Source organism: Colias philodice, chromosome 10 (genome assembly GCF_061535455.1).
Source record: "Colias philodice isolate Cphi_HAF_F1 chromosome 10, ilColPhil1 Martin Lab GWU primary, whole genome shotgun sequence".
NCBI lineage: Eukaryota > Metazoa > Arthropoda > Insecta > Lepidoptera > Pieridae > Colias > Colias philodice.
Genome location: NC_143095.1, coordinates 7,845,978 through 7,873,853, shown reverse-complemented (window position 1 = coordinate 7,873,853; position 27,876 = coordinate 7,845,978). Strand labels below are relative to the sequence as shown.

General features: G+C 29.7%; 1 protein-coding gene across 1 annotated transcript; it reads left to right on the top strand.

The window, feature by feature from the left end:
• The first annotated feature begins 1,219 nt into the window (after positions 1-1,219).
• On the top strand, positions 1,220-27,583 carry LOC149485309 (alkylglycerol monooxygenase-like). The gene is made up of 10 exons (XM_089700082.1): positions 1,220-1,380; positions 13,030-13,205; positions 16,208-16,335; positions 17,147-17,298; positions 17,887-17,990; positions 19,949-20,111; positions 24,189-24,340; positions 24,593-24,727; positions 25,030-25,143; positions 26,745-27,583. Exons 2-10 carry the CDS (start codon positions 13,047-13,049, stop codon positions 27,003-27,005), a joined length of 1,368 nt encoding a protein of 455 aa, XP_089556208.1. The 5' UTR covers positions 1,220-1,380; positions 13,030-13,046; the 3' UTR covers positions 27,006-27,583.
• Positions 27,584-27,876: the final 293 nt, after the last annotated feature.

Sequence of the window (27,876 nt, the reverse complement as noted above, 5' to 3'; positions counted from 1 at the left end):
CAGGAAAATTATGCTATTTTTGCGAGTGGAAAATAAATAGCGTACAAGAGCCTAGAGTTGAAAGAAAGTGAAGCTTTCCTAAAATTTCTAGAGATAAAATTGTAGATAAATATGTTGTTATTATTATTACAATATAAGTAGGTACTCTATATTTCTGGTGCTTAACTAGAATTCATAGGTATATCGTATTTATTAATACTGATTTACGCAACAATGCACAATAACAACAGACCAGTAAATTTTAATAAAAACGAGTGCTCTATTAAATTATTAATATCATAAATAAACTTATTGATTATTACCTACAGCGTAATTCATTAAAATACATCTAAGCATATCACGGGAAAAAATAATAACAATTTCCGTACAATAATATGTAATGAGGACTGACACGTTTTGTAGCACGTTTCTCATGACAATGAACAACAGATTTATACACAGACATATAGATTGATATATGACTATTTATGTTCCGTATAAAAATTATGCAATCAAGGCTATTGACCTCGTTGGAGGTAAAGTAGAGCCAGCCAGAGAAATGACATACAAATTAACAATGCGACTTTATGCATAGTCATGAATCATGATGTTTACGTTTTTTACTTTGTTTTAGTACAATAAATTACTCTGGTTGCTTGGCAGAGCTATTACGTGATTTCAATAATTACGATCTTTTCAATGTTATAGCACAGTATTACAATATCTATATATTGTAATACTGTGGTTATAGAGTTGACTTAAAAATCAATTGTTTTAATTTATGTTCGTAAAGTGAGGCCTTTATACTTAATAATGAATGTAGAATGTTCATTAACACATTGATAGCTGGTAATATACTTTTTGTTATCTATGTAAATTAAATGGCGTGCCGTAGTAAGATTATCACTGTGTGACCACTTTTTTTATATAAAAGTCAGGATCAGGTTTCAAGGCATATAAAGGAACACGATTACAAGAAGAAAGCCTTATAATTAATTATAAATAAAATTTTATCTTTTCAAACAAGTACTCAATCAACGAATAATTTAAATTAATCACTTACATAAGTGATCAAAACACAATAAATCAACTGTCAAAATATCCTGTTTTAGAGGATATTTTTGGCAGCGGTATCTTTAAAGTACGGAGTAAAAAAACAGTATTTTTATCATTTGACCTATAATAATCGCTTAGGCTTTGCTTTGCCGGCAGTGTATACAAATAGAACCAGCGCTGTATATTATCTACATTCTGAATTTAGCGCGGTCTCGGAGCGTGCGTGTGCGCAGATCGATTGCGCTTTACGATATTTATCATCTGGGACATTGAATGTACTAAACAGTTGTATATTCGCGCGTTTTGTGATAATGTGAATAACCTTATTTTAGAGACTTCAAATATGTAAGTAGATGAAATTAGATAGTCCGTTGTTTATTTATTTTTGTATTATTATTTTTCTTAGTGTCAGTACGTAGGTACGGAGATTATATTTTTTTAAATATACTATAAGTTTATTTTATACAAAAACTGAAGTGCCTGATATATTATAAGAAGATTCCAGCAAAAACAATTAAATTTTATTGATAACAGGTATTTTCATCGTTATCACAACAATAACGTACTTTTAGAATCGAAATGTATATCTTATTTTTATATGAAATGACATTCATTTTTAAATAATGTATAATATATTTAGGTAATAAATTAGCTGTCTATTTATTATAATTATATCAATCTATTAACACAATTCCTTCAGGAAAACAATAAATAGGTCGTTTGTTTAGTTATAAATAAGAAATATGATTTACAATCATTAAAGTAATTATTAATGCTTGTGGATGTCGTAAATAAAAATAAATAACACAATAACTGAAATAATAATTAAGGTTTTACGTGAGCAATTATGATGATTAAAATTGTAATGAATAATTCAGATTAACTCAATAACTTTTGGAATCTCATCATTATGTACCTTCATATTTAATTACGAAATTCCCAAAGCCTATAGGGCCTTTGCTAAATTAGAATAAATTGTTTTGAACTATGTAGGTATTTATGAAAATTACCAAATTATGTTTTTATCGTAAATTGTTTATTTAGTTTTAATTAAAATAATATAGTAGGTACCTACTTGATTAACATACATTAGTAAAAAAAGTTAACTAACAATATTATTTTTAGGTACAAAATCAAAACTTGTTAAAGATACTTTCCTTTTAAATTTACCCAATACTATATTAATAATAACATTCCATTGATTGATTGACCTATCGATTATTTTCTCCTATTATTATATTTTAATCAGCTTCACTATTGGGGTAGGAATAATTTTATTCAACTATCTTTACTTTTTACGCAGACGCTACTATTATAGAATAGGAACTGACTTTAAAACTTACGTGACTGACTCCTGCTATCCTGTACCTATAACATAATATGACATGAAGTGAATTATGAATGTGGAATAAAAGTTATTGAAATAAATCAAAGGTCGTACTGGAACAGCCCAGATATATGAATATTCTTCCAATAATAGATACAGTAATGAATATTTATGTTCAAGAGCAAAGTTCGACGATCTCACAAGGATTCCTTTCGTATTTATTTAATAAATAATAATATATGTAGTACCTATAATATTGATATCACTACAAAGTAAAACAAAGTCGCTTTCTCTGTCCCTATGTCCCTTTGTATGCTTAAATCTTTAAAACTACGCAACGGATTTTGATGCGGTTTTTTTTTAATAGATAGAGTGATTCAAGAGGAATATACAATTTATTAGATTTTAGACAAAGCGGGCGAAGCATCGGGCGGTAAGCTAGTTTTATATATAAATCAAATTGAATATAGACAACACTACTTTAGCTGTTATAATAATACCTATAAGCTTAGATAAAATTATCTCGTATTTTTGTTTAGAAAAGACGACTTATTTTATATTATCTTTGGCGGCTAACTTCAATATAAAAAATGAATTTGTTTAAAGAAGTGATAGGTCGATTGTAGGTACGATATATCCAAAACATTTGATATAAAGTATTTTTGTATATCTTTAGATATACAAAAATAACAATGACATGTAACCTGATAATCTATAGATACATATAGGTAATAAAACTGAATCGCCGAATGTGTTGCTAAGCTACTACTCTATAATGCTACACTAATTCGGCGAATTTTTTACGTTTTTTGTTAAGACATGAATGAGGAAGGTTCACATAGAGAGAAAACTCGAAAAAAGGGCAATAGGGCAGAACAACGTCTGCTGGGGCAGCCTTTAACAGCTGATAAATGTATTATTGAACTACAAAATCACTACTATAATGCACACTACTGTATTGTTTTTTTTTTAGTTATTTACATTCCAAATCTTAGATGCGCAGTTTTTTTACTGTACCTAACGAATATGATTTTAATGTTAAGTTCCGATAGTTCCCCATACAAATATGTAAGTACATATAAATTTTGTCGTGATCAATTTTCTTTATTTTAGTTTCCCCTGAGTAGAGATCGTAAGGGTCAAACCGCAGTTTGAGCAATAGCTGTCAAAATAATTTATAGTTTGTACGAAAGTTTTTGACGCGAAAAATTATTTCATATCAAATGTAATGTAAGATAGTCTTTCGTTTTTAAATTTAAATCGAATTAAATAGAGAGAAAAACACTGCACTGAGAAGATAAATTATCAATATTTATTACTCACGTGCACTCATATTATGTGTGCCAATGTCTACAGGAAATAAAAACAGTATCTATAACAAAAGCATGTTGATAAAGTACTTACTATCCGTAACCTATAACAATACTTATTTTAAAATATGCGTGCATATATGAATAATTAATTAATAGTAATTTGTTTACAACATTTGAAAAGATCATTTAAAACTGACTTCATTGATGTTTACTACCAGTATTGTACCTGAATATAAACAAGATTGTGTTGACAAAGGAAAACGAGCTTTGAATCATTGTTTTTAAAATTAAAATTAAATAACTCGGAAACAAACACAGAAGTAGCATCTAAATTTGTTTGTGTTCTGAGCTCTTATTTTGTACTATTTATAGTTTTAAAGAAGATACAATACGTAGGTATGTATAATAAAAAACAGAGTACACATTCTTAAATGCATTAGCATCGACCTATTTATAACCTTTATGTAGATATTAATAAATTTTATGAACATTAATTCATTTTACCAATTTAATAATGTTTCATAAAAAATGTATAATAAAACATTTTAAAAGTAATAATCGAGTATTCTTCTAATTAACAAGATGGAAATTTCAAAAGAAAATTGTAAAAGATACAGCGCTTGTAACTTTAATTAAAGCATAAGAACAATTTCTTCTATTCAAAGCTTGCTATTAATATCTATTCTCGTCTGTCTTGTGAAGCATATCTATTTAGAAGTAAGATAAATTAAAATTGTTGGATATATTTTATTATTAATAATAGCTATTGTAAAAATAATGCGTCTAAAGTAATTAAAAATCTTAGTCAAAGCAAATAAATAAGCTGTATTTAGAAACTAGAACTTTCAAATTTTTGAATAAGTTTTTCTTTAGTTGTATACATTTTATATATATAATACACGTGTTCATTTTATACATTTAGTACTCATTATCTGTCGTATTTTTATAAAGATAAACTTTTAAAAACATTTATAAATCTTACCCAGCAGCAATGTAGCCTTGAACGTGTTATCTTACGAATTAAAACTACTCACATCTCCGTTACGAGATTATTTTGTCAAATAGTTTGTTTTATTCCAATGCACTAGCGTATTTCCTACTTCCTTATTGACCTTTGAAGTACCTTAATACATTGTAACTATCAGTTGGCATAGTATTTAGAATTTAGATCAATCGTAATCTTACGACTCTTTATGCTAATTAGTTGATATAGACACACATAATATAACTACTAGCTGTCCCGGCAAACGTTCTGACTCTTATCACTTAGGACTTTAGGAGTATGAAAAATAAATGTCTACCTAAATGTATATTGTATACCTACCCGATATGCACAAAAATTTCATGAGAATCGGTCAAGCCGTTTCGGAGGAGTATAGGAAACAAATGTTGTGACACGAGAAATTTTATATGTTAATAAGATTAGATTAAATAGATTAGATTAGATTACGGTTAATACTAATATGTATTACAGGTACAGGTTAATGTACGTAGGAACATTATGTGCTTGCGTTTCGCGTATGTGCTAACTGCTACATATTGAAGCCGCGTTTAGAAAGGCAAGATTGTGAATCGAGTTAGTGGAAAATAATAAACATTTTACCTGTCCATATAGTAATATATTAACTCGGTCTTATGACCGTGACATGGCTAGTAATTCCCGCCCTTCGATTTATTCTAAACGATTTGGCGAGCATATTGCACTCGTAAAGTAATAATTATTATTTTTTTACAATAGTAAAGCATGACAGTGAGTCCTTATTTTACCTTTACCGTCGTAAATAATTAAGTAAGCAATTTTCCATACGATCTTGGCCTTTGCCTGTGCCAGTTGACATCGCAAAGCCTTTCAATTAAATATGTATATGAATTTCCGATCACTATTGCTTAGTAACTAATCCTTAGTAATCAGAGAGGAAGGACCAAACGGAATAACTTATCTCTGAAACCATTGCTAACGACAAACATAATGCATCTTGTAATCTATATTCACGGAAACTTCTAGAATATTACATTATAAATTATATATAATATTACATTACATTACCCTACTGCATTTCCACGTCTATTGCACCTTCGACTAATGACACCGGTTTCGCAATTACTTTCACTCGACTTGTCACTGAAATCTTACCTTAATCATTAATTTCCTCAGTATATCGATATAAACGATAAATAATGGTTTTATTATTAGCTCAAGGTTTTTAAGAAAAGCTTGTAAGAACTAGCTCGACTTGTTTAGAGTGAAGAATGTTCCATTGTAAGAGGATGCTGCTTAATTGTAAATTTTTGCTAATCATTTTCGAGTCGTTGTTTTGAATTTAGCATGATATTATAATTCAACATTGGCCCTGGCGACAACTTATTACAATAGTATAAACAATATTTCACTCTAAAAATATTAGTAGTTCTTATGAATTTTAAAACCTTGACATAAAATTAAAACATATCTTCTGGACTCAATGTTTACATGTAAACCGCTATCTTATTCAGTCTTACTGCTTTATACTGATATCTGCATATTGTATGCAACAATTTATTGATGTCTTGGTGGTACATTAATTATCATCTCGTGTATGTATCTCGTAATACGCTCCGTTTAACTATACGAGTAGAAGTAAACAATCTATTTAAATTTAATAAACTGTCACAAACAACGTTTACATTATAACATTAATAATGAATAAATTATCGGTCGGGGGTCTGATAATATATGTACATCTTGGTACATTTCCCTACATGAGTGCAATAATAGCACAGCTAAGTATAAAACTCAAGGACTACAGCTGATAAGAAAACAAAGTCGTATTATACTATTATCTCTTTCTTCAATAATGACATACATTTATATAGTGCAATCGTGGAAAGGCACTAATATGTTATAACTATAATATCATAACAATATACACCACGATTTGTTTTAACTTTATGAGTCGTTACACAATGAATAAGAATTGTCAATTTTCAACTTTTTTATAGCGGTGATTTCAATTTACGACGTCTAGTTAACATTAGATCGTCGATAAAAGGTTATAGGCACCTGAGATGACTGGAGAATTTACATTTATATTACCGGATCTAGTGTAATTAATACACAAGCGGATAAACGAATAAGTACCTACTTACGTTATTGTTTTTTTTTTCTTATATCATCTGTTATGAAAATTTATTACAATGTTTGCAAAGTGATGTTGGCTATTAACATTTATATTTATCAAGTCCAAATAAAATCATGATTGTGAAAACTGACAACCCTCATTTATCTTCAACCATTATACATATTATTAGGTTCTAAATATATTTTGAAAGTAAAGAATTTTTATATAATATGTATGAAAATGACTCGAAATAGGTTATTGTAATCAAATGACAAAACCTACATAATAACGGTAAACCCTCATAGGAAATCACTTTTAGGAGTCTTTTATGTGTTTAATATTTTTGTCAGTGTGTGTGTGTGTGTAATGTCAATCCAATGGCAAGCACATTTTTAATGGGATCTTCGACTTCAAGATTTAAGCTTTAGTCATATTTTGGTCATTCTTAAATGCCAGAGACAGACAGTTGTCATTATATTCAAGAAACATAATTATTGTGTATTCAATTAACTATTTGTTCACGACACACGAAGTTATACATGAAGGCTGATGTAAAGTGACAACCTATAATAATCATACTCAACCCTGGGAGGTGTTGACATTCTTAAAATATATTGGGAATCATCTCAAAAGGAAATTGATATAGAACGATGAAATTAGGTGATATATGTATTTTAGAACGTATATAATACGTATACAAACAATCTTAGCTTAAATTAAATAGAATCACAGAACTTATTACAATAATAGATACATTAACCCTGGATTAAAAAACTTAAACCTCGAATATATATTGAAAACATGTTTCAATAATTACATTCAGTGCAGAAATATTAAACATAATTTTACGTATAAACTATAAAGCGAAGCATCGTCATTGAAATATGAAAATAAATTAAATTAAAATTGCTTTTCATCAATTTAATAAGCGACGTACTCAAATGTATACACACTAGTAGTTTTCAGCAGTGTTGTCCATATTTTAATGTATTTTTACAACTCACTTTTTTGTATTATTTTTTGTGATTAGGTAAAAAATTACCTAACATATTGTTACATTTTTTTTACATTGCTTATGATATTCTAGAAGATCTCAAAGCTACAATCCTTATAAAATACATATATAGTTAATTTTAAAGTACGTTTAATAGAGATAATATTATTTAGTATTAATAAAATCAATATTTATTGAATACATAACAATGGTAATGATGATAACGTTATGTTTTCACGCGCAATAAATTCAAGTGTGATTCTTGTTTGCCCGTTTTATTCTCATTGTTAATTTACAAGAGGAAAGTACATAATTATGCAATTATATTGTTTATCTATTGTATAATAGATGCAATAGACGCACAAAGACGGCCTTATCTGGTAAACAATGTAAATAATTGTATCATTAAATTTAATTCATGAAATTTTCCTATTTTGATAGTAGTTTATTTTACAAAACAATTGTAATGTTTGGGCTTGGGGTGTGATTAATACAGCCTAGGAGTCCTGGCGTTGACCATCAATGGATACTTATCTACTTATAAATCATGTTCCTATAAATAAATTTAATCACTTTAACTAATATAGAAACTCGATACTTCATTCAAAATAAATGATTACATTATTATTTTTATTTGCTTTTTACTTTATAAATATTCACTTTATTACTTGACTGTTATTATTTGAACTGCAGCTCGCACTGCATAATGTACTGCAATTATGCTGAGGGAATTAAAATTTAAAACCAGCAATTCAGTCACTTCGCTACAGCTAATTAAAAAGTACATGTTAAATAAATAAAAAAAACTAACAGGGACGTAAACATTTATCGTATATGGCAGAGGTTTATTGCAGTGTACAAAAAACAAAACTGGTAGCTCTGGAAGGACTATTTCAATCTATCAAGAGGTGTGTGTGTGTTGGGAGCATGCGTGTGCGTGTGTGTGTTAACATGTGTTTGATTTCGTGATATACTCCACATTATCTCTACAAAAAAAGTTATTGGAAAATCTACGAATGCAAGCTAATTGTGAAATAATTTTTTATTGAACATGTTGTGTGGCTGATGTGTTAAATATTTAAATGGTGGAATGAATACAATGACCTATTATCATAACAGTAAGATAATTATTGTAAATCCGATCACGTGAATACGAGAAAATTGTATAATAATTCTAATAATAAATATATGCTGATAAAATAAAAATAATTAAACAATACAATTATTATCAATTCATTATGTATTTAAGACTAGCGGTCCGCCCCGGCTTCGCCCGTGGTACATATTTCGCAATAAAAGGTAGCCTATGTTCTTTCTCAGGGTCTAAAGATTGTCTGTGCCAAATTTCATCAAAATCGGTCCAGTAGTTTATGCGTGAAAACCATACATACATACATACAAACCTTTCCTCTTTATAATATTAGTATAGATATAAAGATCAGTAGAACTTGTTCTTGATTATACATTTAAAAAAGTAAAAATTTTTAACGCGATTTCTCGTGACCACGCTCGCTGTAAAGTGTGCGAAACGACGGGATAAAAAAATATGTAATTCGCGTTTAAAATCCGTTAAAATCTTTTATTTCTATATGGTATTACTATCAGAAATACACAAACGTAATTCTAAATAATAAGTTTAAAAATAGTACGTTCTCAATTATGCAGTTATGTAACTATTTAAGAATATGGAATTCTTAGTATCCAATTTCGACTCGCCCTTGACTGGTTTTTTCGACGTTTACATTGATGTAATTTTTGGGTCAATGCATAGCATAATATATTTTTAAAGTAGCCAAAATAATAAATTTTTATAATTATTAATATAAAATCATGACATAATTTGAGTCTATCCTTGCTATAATCACTTATAATACCACAAGATCTTCAAAATTATCGGGTATCCAAAATCACGACATAATTTGAGTCTATCCTTGCTATAATCACTGATATTATTTAAATAATGTGATAATAATACACTTAATTTTTTTAATGTTATACTGTAGATATACAAATTCATTAAATATACATGATTGATTTAAAAACAGCACAATAAACAGCAAATAAAACTGACCAATAAATTTTGCAATAATTATATTATATTACTTATAGTACTACTAGTTTCATAAACCATAAAAATGACCACAGAGTAAGGTACATGACCAGATACACAATATGGCAATTAACACGTGGTAAAAGTGAGGCAAAAGGTCACACTTTACATTTATCGTATCGAAGTAATATACTATTTATATCAGACAGTTATCATGCTATCTACAAAATCTTTCCTATAGTGATTAATCTTGTCCTATTATACCACAATAGATAAAAATAATATGCACCTATTTTCAACTGGTAGATAACGTTTAAATTTAATGAAGAAGAAATGAATATTATTAGAAATCAATTTTAAATACATATCATGTAGAGCACCATTTTCCTTGCCATCAACATAGTTATAAGGAGAAAGGCTTAAATAATTTATATAGTTAATCTAATGACAAAATAGTGTTTGCTGTCCCAGACTAAGACCCCTGTAGAACCGCCATCCTGTTACAAATGACCCGAAATTTTGTGTCAGTGTTTCGGGTCATTTGTAACAGGATGGCGGTTCTACAGGGGTCTTAGTACGCAATGACAAAAATAAAAATGATGGTCAGAACGCTGATACCGGATACCTTAAGATACTGTAATATTTTATATTAGAGAATCTTAACATAAAATATTATAGTATTTTCACCGTGTGTGACGCGCTTTACAAAATCGTAATAAAATAATACTGATTTTAAAAATGAAAAAACTAAAAAGGTAAATATTATTTCAAGTAGTATAACATTGAAATTTAACATAAAGATTTAAGAGTATGAAATAAAATAATTTTACAGTTACAATGAGAAGTGTATAAAATTACAACTTACTATTGAGGCTGATTTAAGTATTTGCCAATGCCATGATCCGCGATCCAGAAATTTCATGCATTTTTAATTGCATTTATTAACACAGTTCCAAATTAACATACTGATAGTATTTAAATAAGGCAAACTAATTATGATAATGTACCCAATATGGTTTGCACTTCGATTGTGTCCTTGAGTTAAATATCTATTAAAACATAATGTATTATCTATACTTATAATAAATCTGTAGAGAGGCCAATTCTGTACATGAAATATATTTAAAAAAAAACTATGAAGGGGTGATAAGGGATCGCTACTGATGCCAAAAATGCAATCAGTAAAATTTTTGTCTGTCTGTCTGTCTGTCTGTATATTCGTTATAGAAACAAAAACTACTCGACGGATTTTAACGAAATTTGGCACAATTATTCTTCATACTCCTGGGCAGGTTATAGTATACTTTTTATTACGCTACGATCAATATGAGCAGAGCAGTGAAGGGAAATATTGGGAAAACGGGAGAAGTTACCCATTTTTTAAGCTTCCGTCGCGTGTGCAGCCTTAATGGTTAAAGCTACATAGAAATCATGTACGACACATCACACAAATGTTCTTAAATTATTATATAAAAATAAATTCTTAGACCGCATATGTCTATCTTTTAAAATTGACTCACAATAACACGTGAAACTTCAATAGCTTAGCAATTCGGAGCTTTCTGATTATATTTGTCTACTCTTACGTTTACAACACTCTCACTCATCCCTAATTAAAAAAAGTTAACATTATTACCTATTCAATAAAAAAAGAATCATGTAAATCGGTGTAGAAACACCAAAGTTATACATGAAATACGCTATAAGTCATCGCGCGTGAATACTGCAGAATCATGCCATAAGGATTATTTTTGTGTATCAGTTGCCGCGTTCGACGCGCTGCGCGGCGGGAGCTATAAAAAGGCGGCGGGTCCGCACCCGTTTCGCGTTGTCACGGCATCACGTGTGAAGGGCTGAACCGATTTCGATAATTCTTTTTTTATTATATTCCTTGAAGTACGAGGATGGTTCTTATGTAGAGAAAACGTAAATATGTACCACGGGCGAAGCCGGGGCAGACCGCTAGTATTAAATACTAATCACTTGACCTGGCTTCGCTCATTATCACCCGGGATTGAACGAAATAAAATCTTTACCAATTATCTATTCTAGTTTTTATTTAGGTCTATTTTATTTACCTCTGTATGCTAAGTATTACAATAGATTCAACTTACAAAACCATGGAAAATTTCATCTTCATTGTAATTATCTTGTTACAAAATTATACGCCAAATTTTTCTTCTAATTTAAATCGCTACTCTCTTATAAACAAATATATTTTGAATTAGACTAAAATACAATTGATTTAAATTAGGTTAATTAATCAGAAGAATAAAATTAGTATAATTAATTTAAGTCCCATGATTTTAATGAGCAAGAATGTTGCTGAAGTATAAAGCCTATAAAAAGCATTTTCTTTTTGTGAGTAAAAATTTCAAGATTAATTACCTAAGTATATGGTATGAATGTCTGAAAATTAAATGGAGTTAGTGAATATACTTTAACAAGATATTTTTTCTTTATACTTTTACTACGTTTTTAGGATGAAAAAGATTATTCATTGCATGTATTGTAGAAGCTATTCTTATAATCTAGAATTCCTATTAATTTACTCAATGCAAGTATAAATCGGTAGGGTTTCAGTAATTCAGGTCAATGTTCGTGATATACTAAGACATGTGCTGGCTTCTGACTTTGTCTGTAAAAATAGGTGCAAAATGAAACTTGGTTGTAAATATAGAAATATTACTTATTCGATCCTCTTAAAATGACTGGATATTTGTACATATAGAATTGCTTATGTTTTTAATGCATAGTATTTCATATCCGCCGTTTCATATTTTACATGAAAACAGGAATTTATTGGTATTCAGAAACTTATTTCTGTAAAGTATTCAGGAACGAAAAAGGATCATCAAAATAATTTTATATTTCTATAAATCATAGAATTCATATACTTAGGTATAGGATGTGAAAAGATCAGACTCGGGTAGAAATAAATCACGCGTGGAACGTCGCGGGCAAAAACTAAGGCATAATAACCCTAATTCGTTTCGTCCGGCGTTCGTAAATGAATTTAAAGGGCTTCTTTTATTCAATTTATCGTTAGTAAATGATTTCGCCTACGGTCAGATTTTTATGCACTTTACAACCTAACGCCTACTCTTATCATTACTTTGTTCGAACAATCTCTCCTGAGTAGGCAACTTTTAAGTTAAAATTTTAGTGTTAATTTGATATTAAAATATTTATTTAATTATTTTTTGTTGCAGATAATAATATATTGAAAATGGCGGCGGAAATCCTATATAATAATGCAACCTTAAGAAAGGATTTCTCGGATGTGCTGATGGGACATCTGAAGGGCGTCGGGCGAATGTTTTATCTGCATTCACCGGAGGAGACCTTGTATGAAAAACCTGAAGATGTGCCAAATTTCTTTAGACAGGTATTTATATTTTTAATGTACTTACTCTTAAATAGAAAGGCCAGATATAAGTGCCAAAATTAAAATAAAATATCTACCTGTCGAAAAAATACATTCTTTATGATATTTCTGTTCAAAATTCTAATAAAAAATAAATTGATTTAACAAAAAATAAAACGTAAACACAAAGTACGCCATAGATTTAAAAATATAATAGACTAGTACACTTAAAAACAAAACTATATTGCGCATTACACAAACTAGATATGAAACGTGTGTATCAAAAATATAAATTAATAACACCTCGTAAATTAAAATTCAATAACAAAGGATATGTCGCAAAACTTTTTGCTCAACAAAACATATTTAAAAGTGGCGCAATATAATTTGACAGCACTAGCTCCAAGGCTTAATTTGTCAATAATAACTTGTTTTGCTTTTGTAAGCCGCTTAAATTCAATGTTTATATTTAAAAATCAATTTAAATTGGAATCAAACACATTGCTTAATGTATGATTAGAATAATTATATATTTTCTTATTTTTGAGAGATATTTTTAGACATTTAAAGAAATTTCGATCTTAAATTGGTCCAGTTTTGTCATAGAAGTATGTATATCAACAAAAATTGAAAGAAGAGCAACGAAAATTGTGTACAATAAGCAAACGCATATCTACTTTGTGTCTCCGTGTAAAGAATGCATTGGCAATGGAGTATAAATTTTTACTAATTTGATCTTAATAACTCTGAAGCTTTAATATTTTAATAATGCTCTAATATTTAATTAGTAATACTAGATATTTTAATCTTACTTAAAGTTCAATTAATGCCCATTGATATTGCATCAAGAGCAAAAAATTAAGCCATATTTATATAATTTCAATAAAATACAACAACCAGTCGTTTGTAATACCTACAAAATATTTCTTCAATTGTATTTAATACTTATACCTCCTTACATACAAAAGCGGCGAGAATGGAATATTTTTGATTAATTATTATCTTTGTATTATGCCTACAATGTAATACCCCAGCCACACTATGCTACTCGTCCTGCTACTCGTGCTGCTCCTCGTCCTGCTCATCGCGCTGCCGCTCGCCTCGATATTGCCGTCTGGCCACACACTGCTCTACTCGCGCGATTAATCGCGACGCTCTTCACTAGGGATGGGTCGTCGACGTATTTTTCATTAACGAGACTAGATAGTTAAATGTCATTCATCAACTAGTCATTCAACTAGTTAAAATCTTCGACTAGTCCATGTGTAAAATAAATAACTATTATTAAATAAATTCTTAAAACAATAAATTCTAATCTCAATAAAACAATTAATAAATATTTATGCTTTCTTACAAAAATTATACTCCCTAAAAAAAGTATTACTAAAAAACTTATTATCGTTTGTTTTTATAGTTTAAATTCAAAACATTGGTCTTGTAAACCAAAAATATTTTTTTTAAAAAACTTCAAAGAAAAGAATTTATTCTTATCAATAAGACTGTTTAGCCGTTGAATTCAACTAGTGCATTGGTGAGCGATGGACTAGTCGAATCGTTGAGTGTACATATAGACGGTTAATTTAACTAGTCCGTTGATTCCATGACGCCCATCCCTAATTCGCACTCGTATTGCCGGTCCTTTGACTCGCGCGCAAAAGCCGACAGCAGTGAGCAGGACGATGAGCACGACGAGTGGCATGACGAGTAACGTGGCCACACTACGTCCCTGCCTACTTCCCTCGTCACTTCCCATACCACTCGTCGAGTCGTGTGGCTGGGGCATAAGAGAGAAAAATTTTCACCAATTTAGGCCTTATTCGTATTGTATTAAGATAAATTATAATAATGACCTGTTCCATAATCTACGTTAAAATAAATACAATTGGACCTAATTAATCATACCACTTTAAAACAAAGGAAAATGTAGGAATGATTTCCTTAGAAATTTACTCATGAGTCTAATTTATTTTTAGAAATCTTGAAACCCTTCTTTATAAATTTCTTTTTTCTATAATCATCTTAAATATTATATTATCGATTACTGTGATAATCACATCGTTAACTGACCTATACAATACAAAATATACACACACAATAGTATTTACGTATTGACCTAGGTAAACATAACAATGTACTATGGTGTAACCATGTAACGAGACTTATAAACTACATTGTGTTAGTATTAAAAATTTATTATTATGTTACAACATACCAATACAGTTAGTTTATAATTATAATTAGCTGTAATGCTAATAGTCAAATATGTAACGGACGTGATCTTTTGTATATTGTAGAGTTCACGAAATATGCGAAAATATGGCGCGCTAAATTGTTTTGTATTATTTCATTGTATAAAATAAAGTCATTATTTTCCATTGTATTTTTAAGGTTCCTTAGAATGCAGTTTTTTTTTAACTTTCATTGATTTTTTAATATGTACTTAGTTACTTACTTGTAAAGCATTTTCAACCCTTATATTAAATATAATTTTAACAATATTATTATAACCTTTACAATATTGTATTAATATGAAGAAATACTCTAATTTCAGTTAATATGCGAAGAATAATTATTACCTTAAATATAATTTTAGAGGTTGGATAGAAAGTCCTATATTTTAAATTTATAGAAAAGTTTTTTACAGATTTCATTAAAGAACCAGTTCGGCTGGAACTTTGGAAGGTTTTGATTTAAATAATCCTAAAAACTTTTCTTTTTCGTTAGCCCTCAAGCATTGGATATTAATCAAGACCGCCTTTAATTGGTTCTTATGCCATATATTATAATATTTTGGGATCAGCAATGTTATGATTTATGAACTTGTTTTCCTTAGTTAACATACTAGGAGATAATATTATTATATCAATTATGATGTGTATTTAAATAAACAGTCTTTTTCAGTAGACCTCTAGTTTTGAAATCATTTGAAATATCTAAAGCAAACAACCAATTTATTTTAAATTTAGCAAAATAATTACATAGAATAAAATAACTTATATTTCGTTAATTTTCTCTTGTTTCAGTCATTCCCCTATTTCATACTATTTATGATTATTGAACACATTGTGTTAAGGTTCGAAGGCAAAAGCGGTATACGACTAAATGATGGTGTTACGAGTATATCACATGGAATATTTCAAGAATGTGGCAGGTATGTATACATATATTTAATAGGTATTGTATGTAAGTTATAGCTAATTTTGTGAAAAAAAACGTTTTCGGTGGAAAAATTATCTGTGCTTTCTTATATAAACTCTTTCTTGACCCAGTCATAACTTTTTTAGAAATCTGTTTAGAGAACAGTTAAAAAGATTGAGCTTTTCCATTAGAATATTAGTACGAAAGTAAAAATAGTACACTTTGCTTTATATTGGCACTGAGAAGAAAAATGCAACTTGATCATTTTCTCAAATTAGCTACCTTGTTTTAGAAGTAAGTATAGTAAAATTGATTAAAGAACTTCATTTGAAGAAAATGTTATCAGGTTTTAGTAAAATTTTCCACGACGTCGGCAAATATTCGTAAAGGAATCATAGGACACTAACAAGACTAAAAACCCCTTAAGTTTTACTTTGAGCATAATTCCTAATATCGATCAATTTGACAGACCATTTAACTTCGTGACTTTAGAAATTTTTACCTCTCTATCATAAAATGTCAACTACAACTTTTTCAGTGTAATTTATTCCTTTCGGCAGTCTTCTTTCTAGCTTCAATTACTTTGGAATGTCAGAGTCAGCTATTTTTATTAAGGACCCCTTTAAATACATGGATTTTAGTGCAAGTCTAATACTTACTTTTTCCTTATTGTTAAGAAAAGTATAACGGAAGTTCTTGATAACACTTCAATTTATCCCATAATAAACCTTTATAACAGTCACAATTCTAGTTCCCTGAACTACAAACGATAATATAACTCTAATTTACCGTGATTGATTATACAATCAATATTTGCTTTTCAGATTAATATGGCGGGGAGCTGAGTCCTATTTATATACTTGGATATACACAAACTACAGATTGGTAGACCTCCCCTGGGATAACACATTGACGTGGTACGCTGCCGCCCTGGGAGTCGATTTCTGCTATTATTGGATGCATAGAGCTTGTCATGGTAATATTATGATATTTACAACTAATAAATATAAATCTTTATTCATCCATACGTTTTATTAACACTTTATATACTAGTGTTAGTCGATATAATCTTAATACTATTATAAAGGCGAAAGTTTGTTTGGATGTATGGATGTATGGATGTATGGATGTATGGATGTTTGTTACTCTTTCACGTAAAAACTACTGAACCGATTACAATGAAATTTAGCACACATATAGAGGGTAACTTGGATTAACACATAGGATAGGTTCTATCCCGGAAATCCCACGGGAACGGGAATTATGCGGGTTTTCCTTTGAAAACGCGGGCGAAGCCGCGGGCGGAAATCTAGTTTTACAATAAAAACGAAGAAACAGTAGTATTATTTAACATCTATTTTTGGAGGACATCTTTTTTATTAAATAATTTATGATTTACTCAGTATCAGACTTAAAATAAATAAGTAATAAGTAATTGCTTAACTACGAAGTTAGCATCAATCACCTGGGTTGATTTAAAATAGACCCAAAAAGAGATATAGAGATTAATAGAGTCAGATACTCTATAACTCTATAATTTTAATTCATTATTTATTTATTTTAGAGGTGCACATATTATGGGCTCAACATCAAGTGCATCATACATCTGAAGACTTCAACATGGGCGTAGGAATAAGACAATCGATACTACAAGGCTGGTGTGGATTTGTAAGTAGCTCTTTTATTAACTCATACTTATTTTAAGGTACATCCTTATATTTATTGTTCGCCATGTCTGTTGACCGTTATCTATTTCCTGAACATTTTGTTTGCAGAAAACATTATCTACACTAATATTATAAAGAGGAAAACTTTGTTTGTTTGATTGTAATGAATAGGCTCATTAACTACTGGACCGATTTTGATGAAATTTGGCACAGATAATCTTTAGATCCTGAGAAAGAACATAGGCTACCTTTTATTGTGAAATATGTACCACGAGCGAAGCCGGGGCGGACCGCTAGTCTATTATATTTACAAGGGATAATAATATTATGTATAATATCATTGTACGTATGACAAAATTCAATTAAACTTGTTTCCCTTTCATAATTAATATGGACAAACGGACGACGTAATCCTGTATAATTTTGTATAATATAAATAATGATGAGGGACTTTATGTTGAAAAGATCTCCCTAAAATGCGAGCTTTTATATTATAAGTATGATTGTGATCCTCAAGAAAGTTTATGTAAAGTATGCTAAAAAATAAATAGCAGTTTGGATACCTAACCATCCACTGAAGACTAAATCGATTTTATAATATTAAGATCACATTTATCATTTAAACTTAACCAGATTATTTGCAAGCTAAGATGTAAATAAATATAATAGAAACTTGGTATCTATGTAATCTTAATGGCAAGTATATTATACCATACTCATTTCCTCATTCTGAAAAAATAATAACTAAATACTTTTTCACAACCATTAAAATACTACGAACATGAAAAATCGTTTTTCCTCTTCTCTGAAATTCAATTATGTTGAATGAGTCGAACACAGCGATGTAATTTACCGTGATTTACAGAAAATCTATAGGATTCTAATTCTATAGGCTTTGTGAACTTCAATTCCATACAAAAAGCAATGTTGGGTGACTATTTCATTTGTGAAGGCAACTACTATCGTGAATACGCAGTATTCACAAATGTTATAATATAAACAAATAAAAAAAATTTGGAAAATCCAAAAGTGCACGCCTCATAATTTTTTTTAATAATTATTTATTAATTATTATTTTTGTTTATTTAATAACAATTAAACCACATCGAATAAGACCCTGAAAAATGAAAGGGTTCTATTCTTGAGCATACTCAAGCGTAAGAGAAAAAAAAAGACTCGATTAGTAAAGTATTTCGGTCGCTATCGTGTTAACAAGAAAAAGGATCCGCACATACAGACACACGGACGTCCAAGACAGAACTTTTTTAAACTGTTTTTTAACTAGTTTAAATAACAAAAATGACATCAAAAATATCATGAACGTTAAAAATAGTGTTTTTTCTTAATATGTGTGTGTATGTATTATCTTACAAGTGCAATGTATGATACATAAAGACATTTTAAGTTTGAAAAATCAGATGTTTTGCGCGAAGTGACAGTAGTACCCACCTCAACGCTTCGCTTATGAAGCGTGCAATACGAAACAATTACGGGCTTAATGTATGCTCGTCATAAGAGACACATTACAGCTTATTGTGGTGTTATATTTTAAGAGAATATGCATAAGAACGCTCAAAAACATTTTCAATCCTCCAATGTGTGTATACTTTTACACTTCTTACCTTTTACATCCGAAATCCTGATTATTCATCATCAAAATATCAAGTCAAATAGCAGTAAATTGTAATAATATAACGTTATGACAAAAAAGAATTACGATTTAATCCCAAACACTCAAATAATCCTTAATCTGATTAGAATTTACTCGGTCATGAACAATAAAGGCATGGAGGGTTGTAAATTTGAAGAATATATTCTGCCTTGTTTTATTATCCTCCAAATTAATGCCTTTGTTTGTCATCATTGAGACAAAATTCAAGACAACATTTTAGGGGAGAAATCTCTTGTATTGAATGTTTGAAGTATAAGATGTTATAAATATAAAATTATCAATTACAGGCGTTCTACCTACCGTTGGCTCTAGCAATTCCTCCAGCGCAATTCGTTGTACATCACCAATTCAGCTACCTGTACATGTTCTGGATTCACACTGAAGCCATCAAGAGCCTTGGCCCCTTGGAGTATGTTCTCAACACTCCTAGCCACCACAGAGTACATCACGGTACGTATTTAAACTAATAATAATACAAAGCTGAAAAGTATCTTATTGGTTTGGATAAACGCGCTTATCTCAGGAATTACGGGTCCGATTTGAAAAAAATATCAGTGGCACATAGTCCATTTATCGAGGCAGGCTATAAGCTATATATCATCGAGCTAAGACCAATAGGAGCAGAGCAATGCAGGTAAAACGGCGGGGCATAGCTAGTAAAGAAGGATACGAAAGGTAAAGGCAAATTTAACCCACACTCATTAAGTTTTCACTACGGGTTTAAGCTTAAATAATGTAATTGCAATCCGGTTACAATTCTCATATTAATTGAATGCGGTTTAATGGGGCTCTATTAATTATTCCAAATTGAATTTATTGTTTATCACATCAAATTATATTCATTTCACATGCAAATTGGTTTAAGTTTGCTATTCACGGCGAGCTTTATGCGTAATGTCATGGTTAGATTAAATTTAACTCCATTGTACGGATATATCTTCTATGAAATTGCCTATTCAACGGTTACAGGCAATCTCCTTAACAGATTTAGTTAAAGCCAGTATTGCCATGTGAGATTCCTAAGTAGATAGTGGATGTTTAGATTATATCCGTTGTTTAAGCGGTCTTTATCATAACAAGCAAAATGCTTGTATGTAAATAATAAATAAATTACCTACACCTTTACCTACACCTTTGGGAAATATAAACGATACATTTTCTAAAAAAAATCTTAATAAAATTATATGTATTTTTCATACATAAATTTCATAATTAATGCTTTATATATAATTAGCTTATATATGAAATTATTTTGTAATGTCGTAACAAACAATTGAACACGCCATTAAACTATAATTGTTACTGATTATTTTCATTAATAATTTAAAAAAAATACGTGAGCTTTTTATCGTTTATTTCACTGTCAAACTATTTTCATCTTTATCAAAAGTATTTATAAATAGCACCAATTCAATTACGGAGCACATTTCAGTCGAAAATGTCTCCAAATAGATATCTATTTTTGCAACCTTATATATAAGTATCTTTTATTTGCGGTATTACAAGCTCTTATATTGCAGCATGTATGTTCACGCTTTATAATAATAATCGTGGTATTGTTAAATCTTGGAACTGCATAACTTTGATTGCACCTAACCGCACTAATAACTAGTTAGCTGTGGTTTTATGTAATCAAAGTTATTAAAAATATGAGTAATTAAACCTCTATTACGTGAATAAATTATGTGTGTTACGTGTTATTGAAACTGATTTCGATCGACAATATCAACGTAGACTCAGTACGCATTAGAGTTCAAATTTGGGAAAAAAATCAAGTACAATTTTTCTTCACTCCCGGACATAAATTGATGGAATGGAAGATCTGATAGGAACTCTCTGTAGACGCTAAGCTCGCCACTTTATGTGATCTCCGAGGCTTTTGCTGTATCACAATCATAAGCTTTCGTTATCATCGGCATTCCGACATAATACGTTGGGAAAAGTACAAAAACATTTTCTGCAGAATTAGGAATCGAACTCTTTTTATTTCTTTGTGACCACGACATAAAAAGTATACCTACAAGTAATAACAATATTGTTACATCTTCGAGTTTTTAAGAAAATACTTTCTCTGATTAAAACCGCCTATTCTTATGAAATATGTATATTGTTGAAGATTGTAATACAGCTTAACCTTAAATAAATATTTGATTCATTACTCCACACAGGGCTTATTCCAATGTACGTATACAGAGAGTTTACCTTTCAAATGTTAGAAAAACATTACCGTACACCATGAAACATAAACCAAAAATAACAAAGCCTTTGTTACAATAATTGTGTATGATATAACTCAGTTATATAAACACTAGCTTTCCGCCCGCGGCTTCGCCCGCGTTTTCAAAGAAAAACCCGTTCCCGTAGGATTTCCGGGATAAAATCTATCCTATGTCCTTTCTCGGGTATCAAAATATCTCTATACCAAATTTCATGTAAATTGGTTCAGTAGTTAAGGCTTGATTGAGTAACAGACAGACAGACAGAGTTACTTTCGCATTTATAATATTAGTATGGATTAATTATTAATTAGATACAGCTGAAATAATAAACACTAGAATTATTCATTATTTTAAATGTTTATAAATGCTTCATATTAGCACGATAGTTTAATAATTTATTTGTGTATTACCCTTGAACTAAAATCAACAATTTAGAATTTAAAGTGATCAACTATAATCAAGTTCATTAAATATTTTTATTACTTGCGATTAGTGGAACTTTATAGTACTGGTCACACTGAGTGCTATTAAATACTTAATATGCAAGAAGATATATAAACCGTAAAGTTCACTTCCAGGTTGTTATAAACTAAAAAATACATATATAAATATAACTAAAATATAATTCATAGACTAATATTAGTTGTCAATCAGCAAATGATACAATTTTTATAATCATTGTATAAAAATCGTGTATCTTTACGGATGTAACGACATCTATATTAAGATTTTTAAACTCACAAAATTGCGTTAAATTATTTTTAACTAACTAAAAATACAATTTCTCTGCGTAGTTTCCTTCTATAGCAATTACTTATTTTTTATGAAAACATCTAATTATAAAAGAAAGTAAAGTTATATCGTCTTTGTTGTGTCTTAACATAATAATTGTGTTCCTAAATTTAACTTAAGTTATAGACTATTTTTATTTATTTCGAGCTCAACCTATCCCTTTGATGTTAAACGAATTATTCTGAACATACATGAAGAGTATCGGATACGTTAATTTTTATTACCTGTGATATAACCAGCATTTTCATCCATACACATAAAAATGAATCACCAAAATGTTAATACGCGCATAACTTCCAAACGACTGCACTAAATTGGATGACTCTTTTATAATATCGCAATTATCAGAAAAGCTTTTTGTGAATATAAAAAACAATCTGATAAAATTTTGTAAATCTTACAAAAATAATGTTTACGCAGGCGAAGCCGGAGCAAAAATTTACTATCGTAGCTATTTTTTTTTTGTTTTGCTAAGAATAAACAGACTCGTTGTACGCTCTACTGCAACATTTCAAATACATCTTACGACTTACGAGTTTGACCACTTTTATCAAAGATTTATGCGCAACGTCGCCGACCAAAGTTAACTCGTTATTGCGTATACCGTATTTAAGGCATTTTGTACCTTAGAATTAGAACAACTCGTAAAGGAAAGCGCTTTGTAATTATCATTATTCAGGCCTGAAAGTGATCGAAATCCTACAACCTTGACTTGCAAAATTAATTAACGTCAGTCTTAAGATTTGGAGGGTTAAGAAAATCGACAATCAGTCCAATTTCCATCAAAAGCTTTAGCGTTAATTTGTAAATACTATGTTAATAAATAATAGGTAATTAATTAATATGCATAACTCACACTTAAAAGTACGAACGTGATTCGGAATAACTTCGACAACTTATAAACTCAATTTTGAGACTACCACGTGTCGTTAAATTAATTGTTACATTACTTTATACGGCACATACATTGAATTTCTCATTTATTATATTTAAAGTGTATGTTTCAATTTAAAATTAAACACGAGCTTTGTTTTTAAAGAAACCTATAATCGCGCTCTCAAAGGTCGATCCTCGATACATTATTATTAGCTTGAGTTATGAAAAGTTAAACATCGAACAATGAGAATGTAGAATATTGTAGTATAAAACTAAACAGAGACTGGAATTTAATATAACACACAACTATTAGAAATATTTTCTATGATTTACAAAAGTGGATGCACCATTATGTTTTAGAAATTACTTAAAATTAAAAGGCAAATATTACATTATTTCTTTTATTTCCAACGCATGAAAAATAATGGGATATTCCTCCGTTCCTATAACTTTTTCCTAATTTATAATTAATAGTCTGAGCTCCGCGACTTCGCTGTCTTTTATTACATGGTAGGCATTTCCCAGACAATTTACCCTCTTTTTTTCTCCTTTTAAAAGGACCTCTACTGACTGCTACCTCTCAATACACCATTAAGGATTAAGTAATATTATAAACATTTATATTTGATCTCTTTTACAGGCAGCAACAAATACTGCTTAGACGTGAACTACGGTGGTGTCCTCATTATCTGGGATAGAATATTCGGCACATTCAGACCGGAGTCCGACAAAGTTGAAATTGTTTACGGTTTAATATACAACCAGCCTTCCTTCAATCCATTTTACTTGCAAGTAAGTAAATCAGTTTGAAAATGAATTCACAGTTTTAAATGAAAAATACAAAGCTCTATTATCGGAGATTATTAAAAGCTCATACTTAGAAATTCTTATGATTTCAACTGAAGAGATACTTTGTTTTATCTTCCAATGAAATATCTCTAGAGATGCTTTTATAGCAAAAGTTTAGGTTTTATAACGTTTTTAATGTATTTAAATAAAGCTTTTTATTTCATAGCTTGTAACAAAATTTTATATAATTTTCAGATATTCTATACTGGTTATGTAGTAGAAAAGTTCCGTAGTTTTACCAATTGGGAACATAAGATTAAGGCTGTTATTTGGGGTCCGAGCTGGCAGCCGGGCACAGCGAGACTTGGAGATGATGATATGAAAGAAGATGTAAGTATTTGCTATTTATCATTATTTCAATTTGGTTGACTACGGCAAGAACAAAAGAAATTGTCAAAAGGTTTTTTCAAACGTATATATTTGCAATTATTGTTGATAAAAGATTCCTCACTATTACATTTGTGTGCTATTAATAGTAAAATAATATTAAGACAAAAGCAATATTAAGTTCCTGACAACGATATTTTACGTGATTTTTTATACGTATTATTAAAAATAAAGAAACTATAAATTACATTTAAAGTCTCTTTAACTGCATCGATAAAACATAGCCATATTTCATTTCTATTCAGGTTGAAGTGAGAGACAAATATGACGTCCATTTGCCGGCGTGGTGTAACCTCTATATAGTTACACACTATGCGGTGGTTCTGTACGGCTTCTTCGAGCTAGCTTCACGATATATGGTAAGCAAAAAGCAAACAATTAAGTTAAGTTACACGCGTCAAAGGCATTGAATGAAAATTGTGGAAGACTGCTGCTAAAAGAATAGATTTATTGAAAGCATAAAGTCTCTCAAGTTCTCACAATTATTTTTATGAGTTACGCACAAATCACATAACCAATATTCTAAGATGTAATACCAAACAAGGTCGAAGAAACTAACTAGTTAATAATAAAACTACACGACATTTCAATTTACTCAAGCAAGTCAATTTATAACGCAAACATTTACGATCACCCTTCATTTTCATTCCCACTTTATATAAATATAAATAATAAACACAAATCAAATACTTTTCAAATAAGACCAACGCACGTTAGGTTTTTACGATAACTACGATTACGATAACTACGATTACGATTTTAATGGTTATTTATTTTTCATGTTTATATTCGTATAAAAATTAACACAATTATCGACGCTGTGAAACGAGCAGTTATTGAAGCACCTACGAAACTTTGTTAATTAAATTCAGATGATAAATGAACACGTAGATATTCGTATAACAATATGTCATTTACCTCATGTGGCTATTGTTAAAACTACTAAAGGCCTCGTAGCCTAAAGCGTTATTGCCTCCACATGTTCTATTCAATACAAATATTATTTTACATCTTTCTTTCTTTTATAAAATGTAAATAGAACGTTTGATGTCAATAATGGTTAGGTTACTTAAGAATTGAATTAAATTGGACACATAAGATCAACAAATTGAAAAAACTACGGCGTTGGAATTCAAATAAAATAAAGTGTCAATAATTTTGTTAATATAACCTTTTCTACATTGAGATAATATTACTACGTATGGAGGAGACACCACGAACAAAATCTGTGCGCCATTTTTTTGCTCTAAGTTTTAAAAATTTTTATCTAGTTAGGTACTTAACGATGAAAGTTATTCCTTTGCACTTTTCCGTATTATTTGTATTATTTGTGCAATATCGTAACACACACGAAGGCATGTTTGATGCGTTTCACTTTAAAACCATTAAAAAATACCGCTCAACATACGTCACATGACGTATGTTGAGTGGAACATAAGTGATGTAGGCGGTGTCGTCTCCATATTAATATTATCTCAATGCCTTTTCTATAAATATAATTCTTTGTTATGATAATAATTGTTATAATATTGTCAAAGCTCAATTTCAGCCCGCGCTAAATTGTTATTTCCAGTTGGCTTTTAAAGCATTAAAAGCTCATTATAAATTCGTAATATAATCTAAGTGACATTTATACAGACGTAGACGGTCCAACCTATATTTCTTTAGTTATATCTTAGTTATATAACTATAGCTACTGTTATAAATATTATATTATTAAACCAAACCAAACTTAACTCGGACTTGGATTGCCGTGGCGCAGTCTATGAATTATTAAATGAATTTTCCGTTACCATGGAAACTTCTCGATATAATGTATATAACAAAACTTTAATAATGAAATTCCATTCTTTCACGTTGTATAAAAATTCCAACTACACTTTTTGATTAAGAGAAACTATATGTATTTATAAGTAAAGATATATTTGCAGCTTTTATTGATGTAATATTTCTCTTGCAGGGTATGACGCCGATCTCAGTGCTAGTCTTCGTGGTGTACATAATGGCTTCTCTAACTATCATTGGAATGTTGTTCGACAATTCCAAATATGCGCCGCTGCTGGAGGTACTACGCTGTTCAGCCTTGGCCTTCCTGACTCGTAGTATTTCATCTCCGAGCCCAATCACAACACTTCTACAAATATTTTACGTTGTGTCTGCAATGTTTTGGTGCTTGAATACGATGAAACTTTTAGAAATCAAAAGAACAAAGCTAGAGTGAGCGGCTATTACTTTAAAAATCCTATAAAATTAGGCGAATCCGATTCCCGAAGACTGAAATTATGATCATATAGTTGCGTGGCTTTTACCGTTATAATTGTTAATTCTTATATTCCTTGTGCCAAATATATTATGTTATACACTAAGTACCTATAATGTTAATAGTAATTATTTTAATATACCTAGACATAATTTTACCTACGAGATTGTTGTAAATATGTTAAATCTATTAATTGATCTGTTCTTCAAACTCTACATTTAGTGATGATTTTATCGTGATTTTTGTTTGTAAATTAGTTCCATGTTTTGATAAGCTGAATTTGTTATCCTTTGCTGAGAATTTTAAGGTATACCTTTATGTCAAGAATATGAATTCGATGATAAAAAGCTACTTTTGAAGTTAAGTTTTCATATGAAGATGTTTGATTTTCTTGTTTGTGTTAAATATTTTAAAAGAAATATAGAATCTACTAGTTTTAGTTAATAAGTATGTAGATAATATGGATTATATTTACTGCCAAATATATATAGTAGTTAAATCGATGATGATTTAGTAGCTCAAATAAAGCACTTTTGTTACGTCTAGTTTTTATTTTCCAACATCCCAAAATTTAACACGAAATAAATAAGTATAAATAAAAGATGTTTCCAACTAGATAATAAACATTTAACCATTGGAACACATAAAAATCGTTCGACTCGTGTAAAAAAAAAGTGACACTTGATTTAAGCAAATAATTTCATTTGTCACCATCAATAAAGTCAAAGCCTCAGAAAACATTATGTAGAAGCGGATAAAATACGTAAATCAAGTTTGTGTTTCCAAATATAACAGAACCCGTATTTACAAATAAAATAAAAGTTGGGTTATA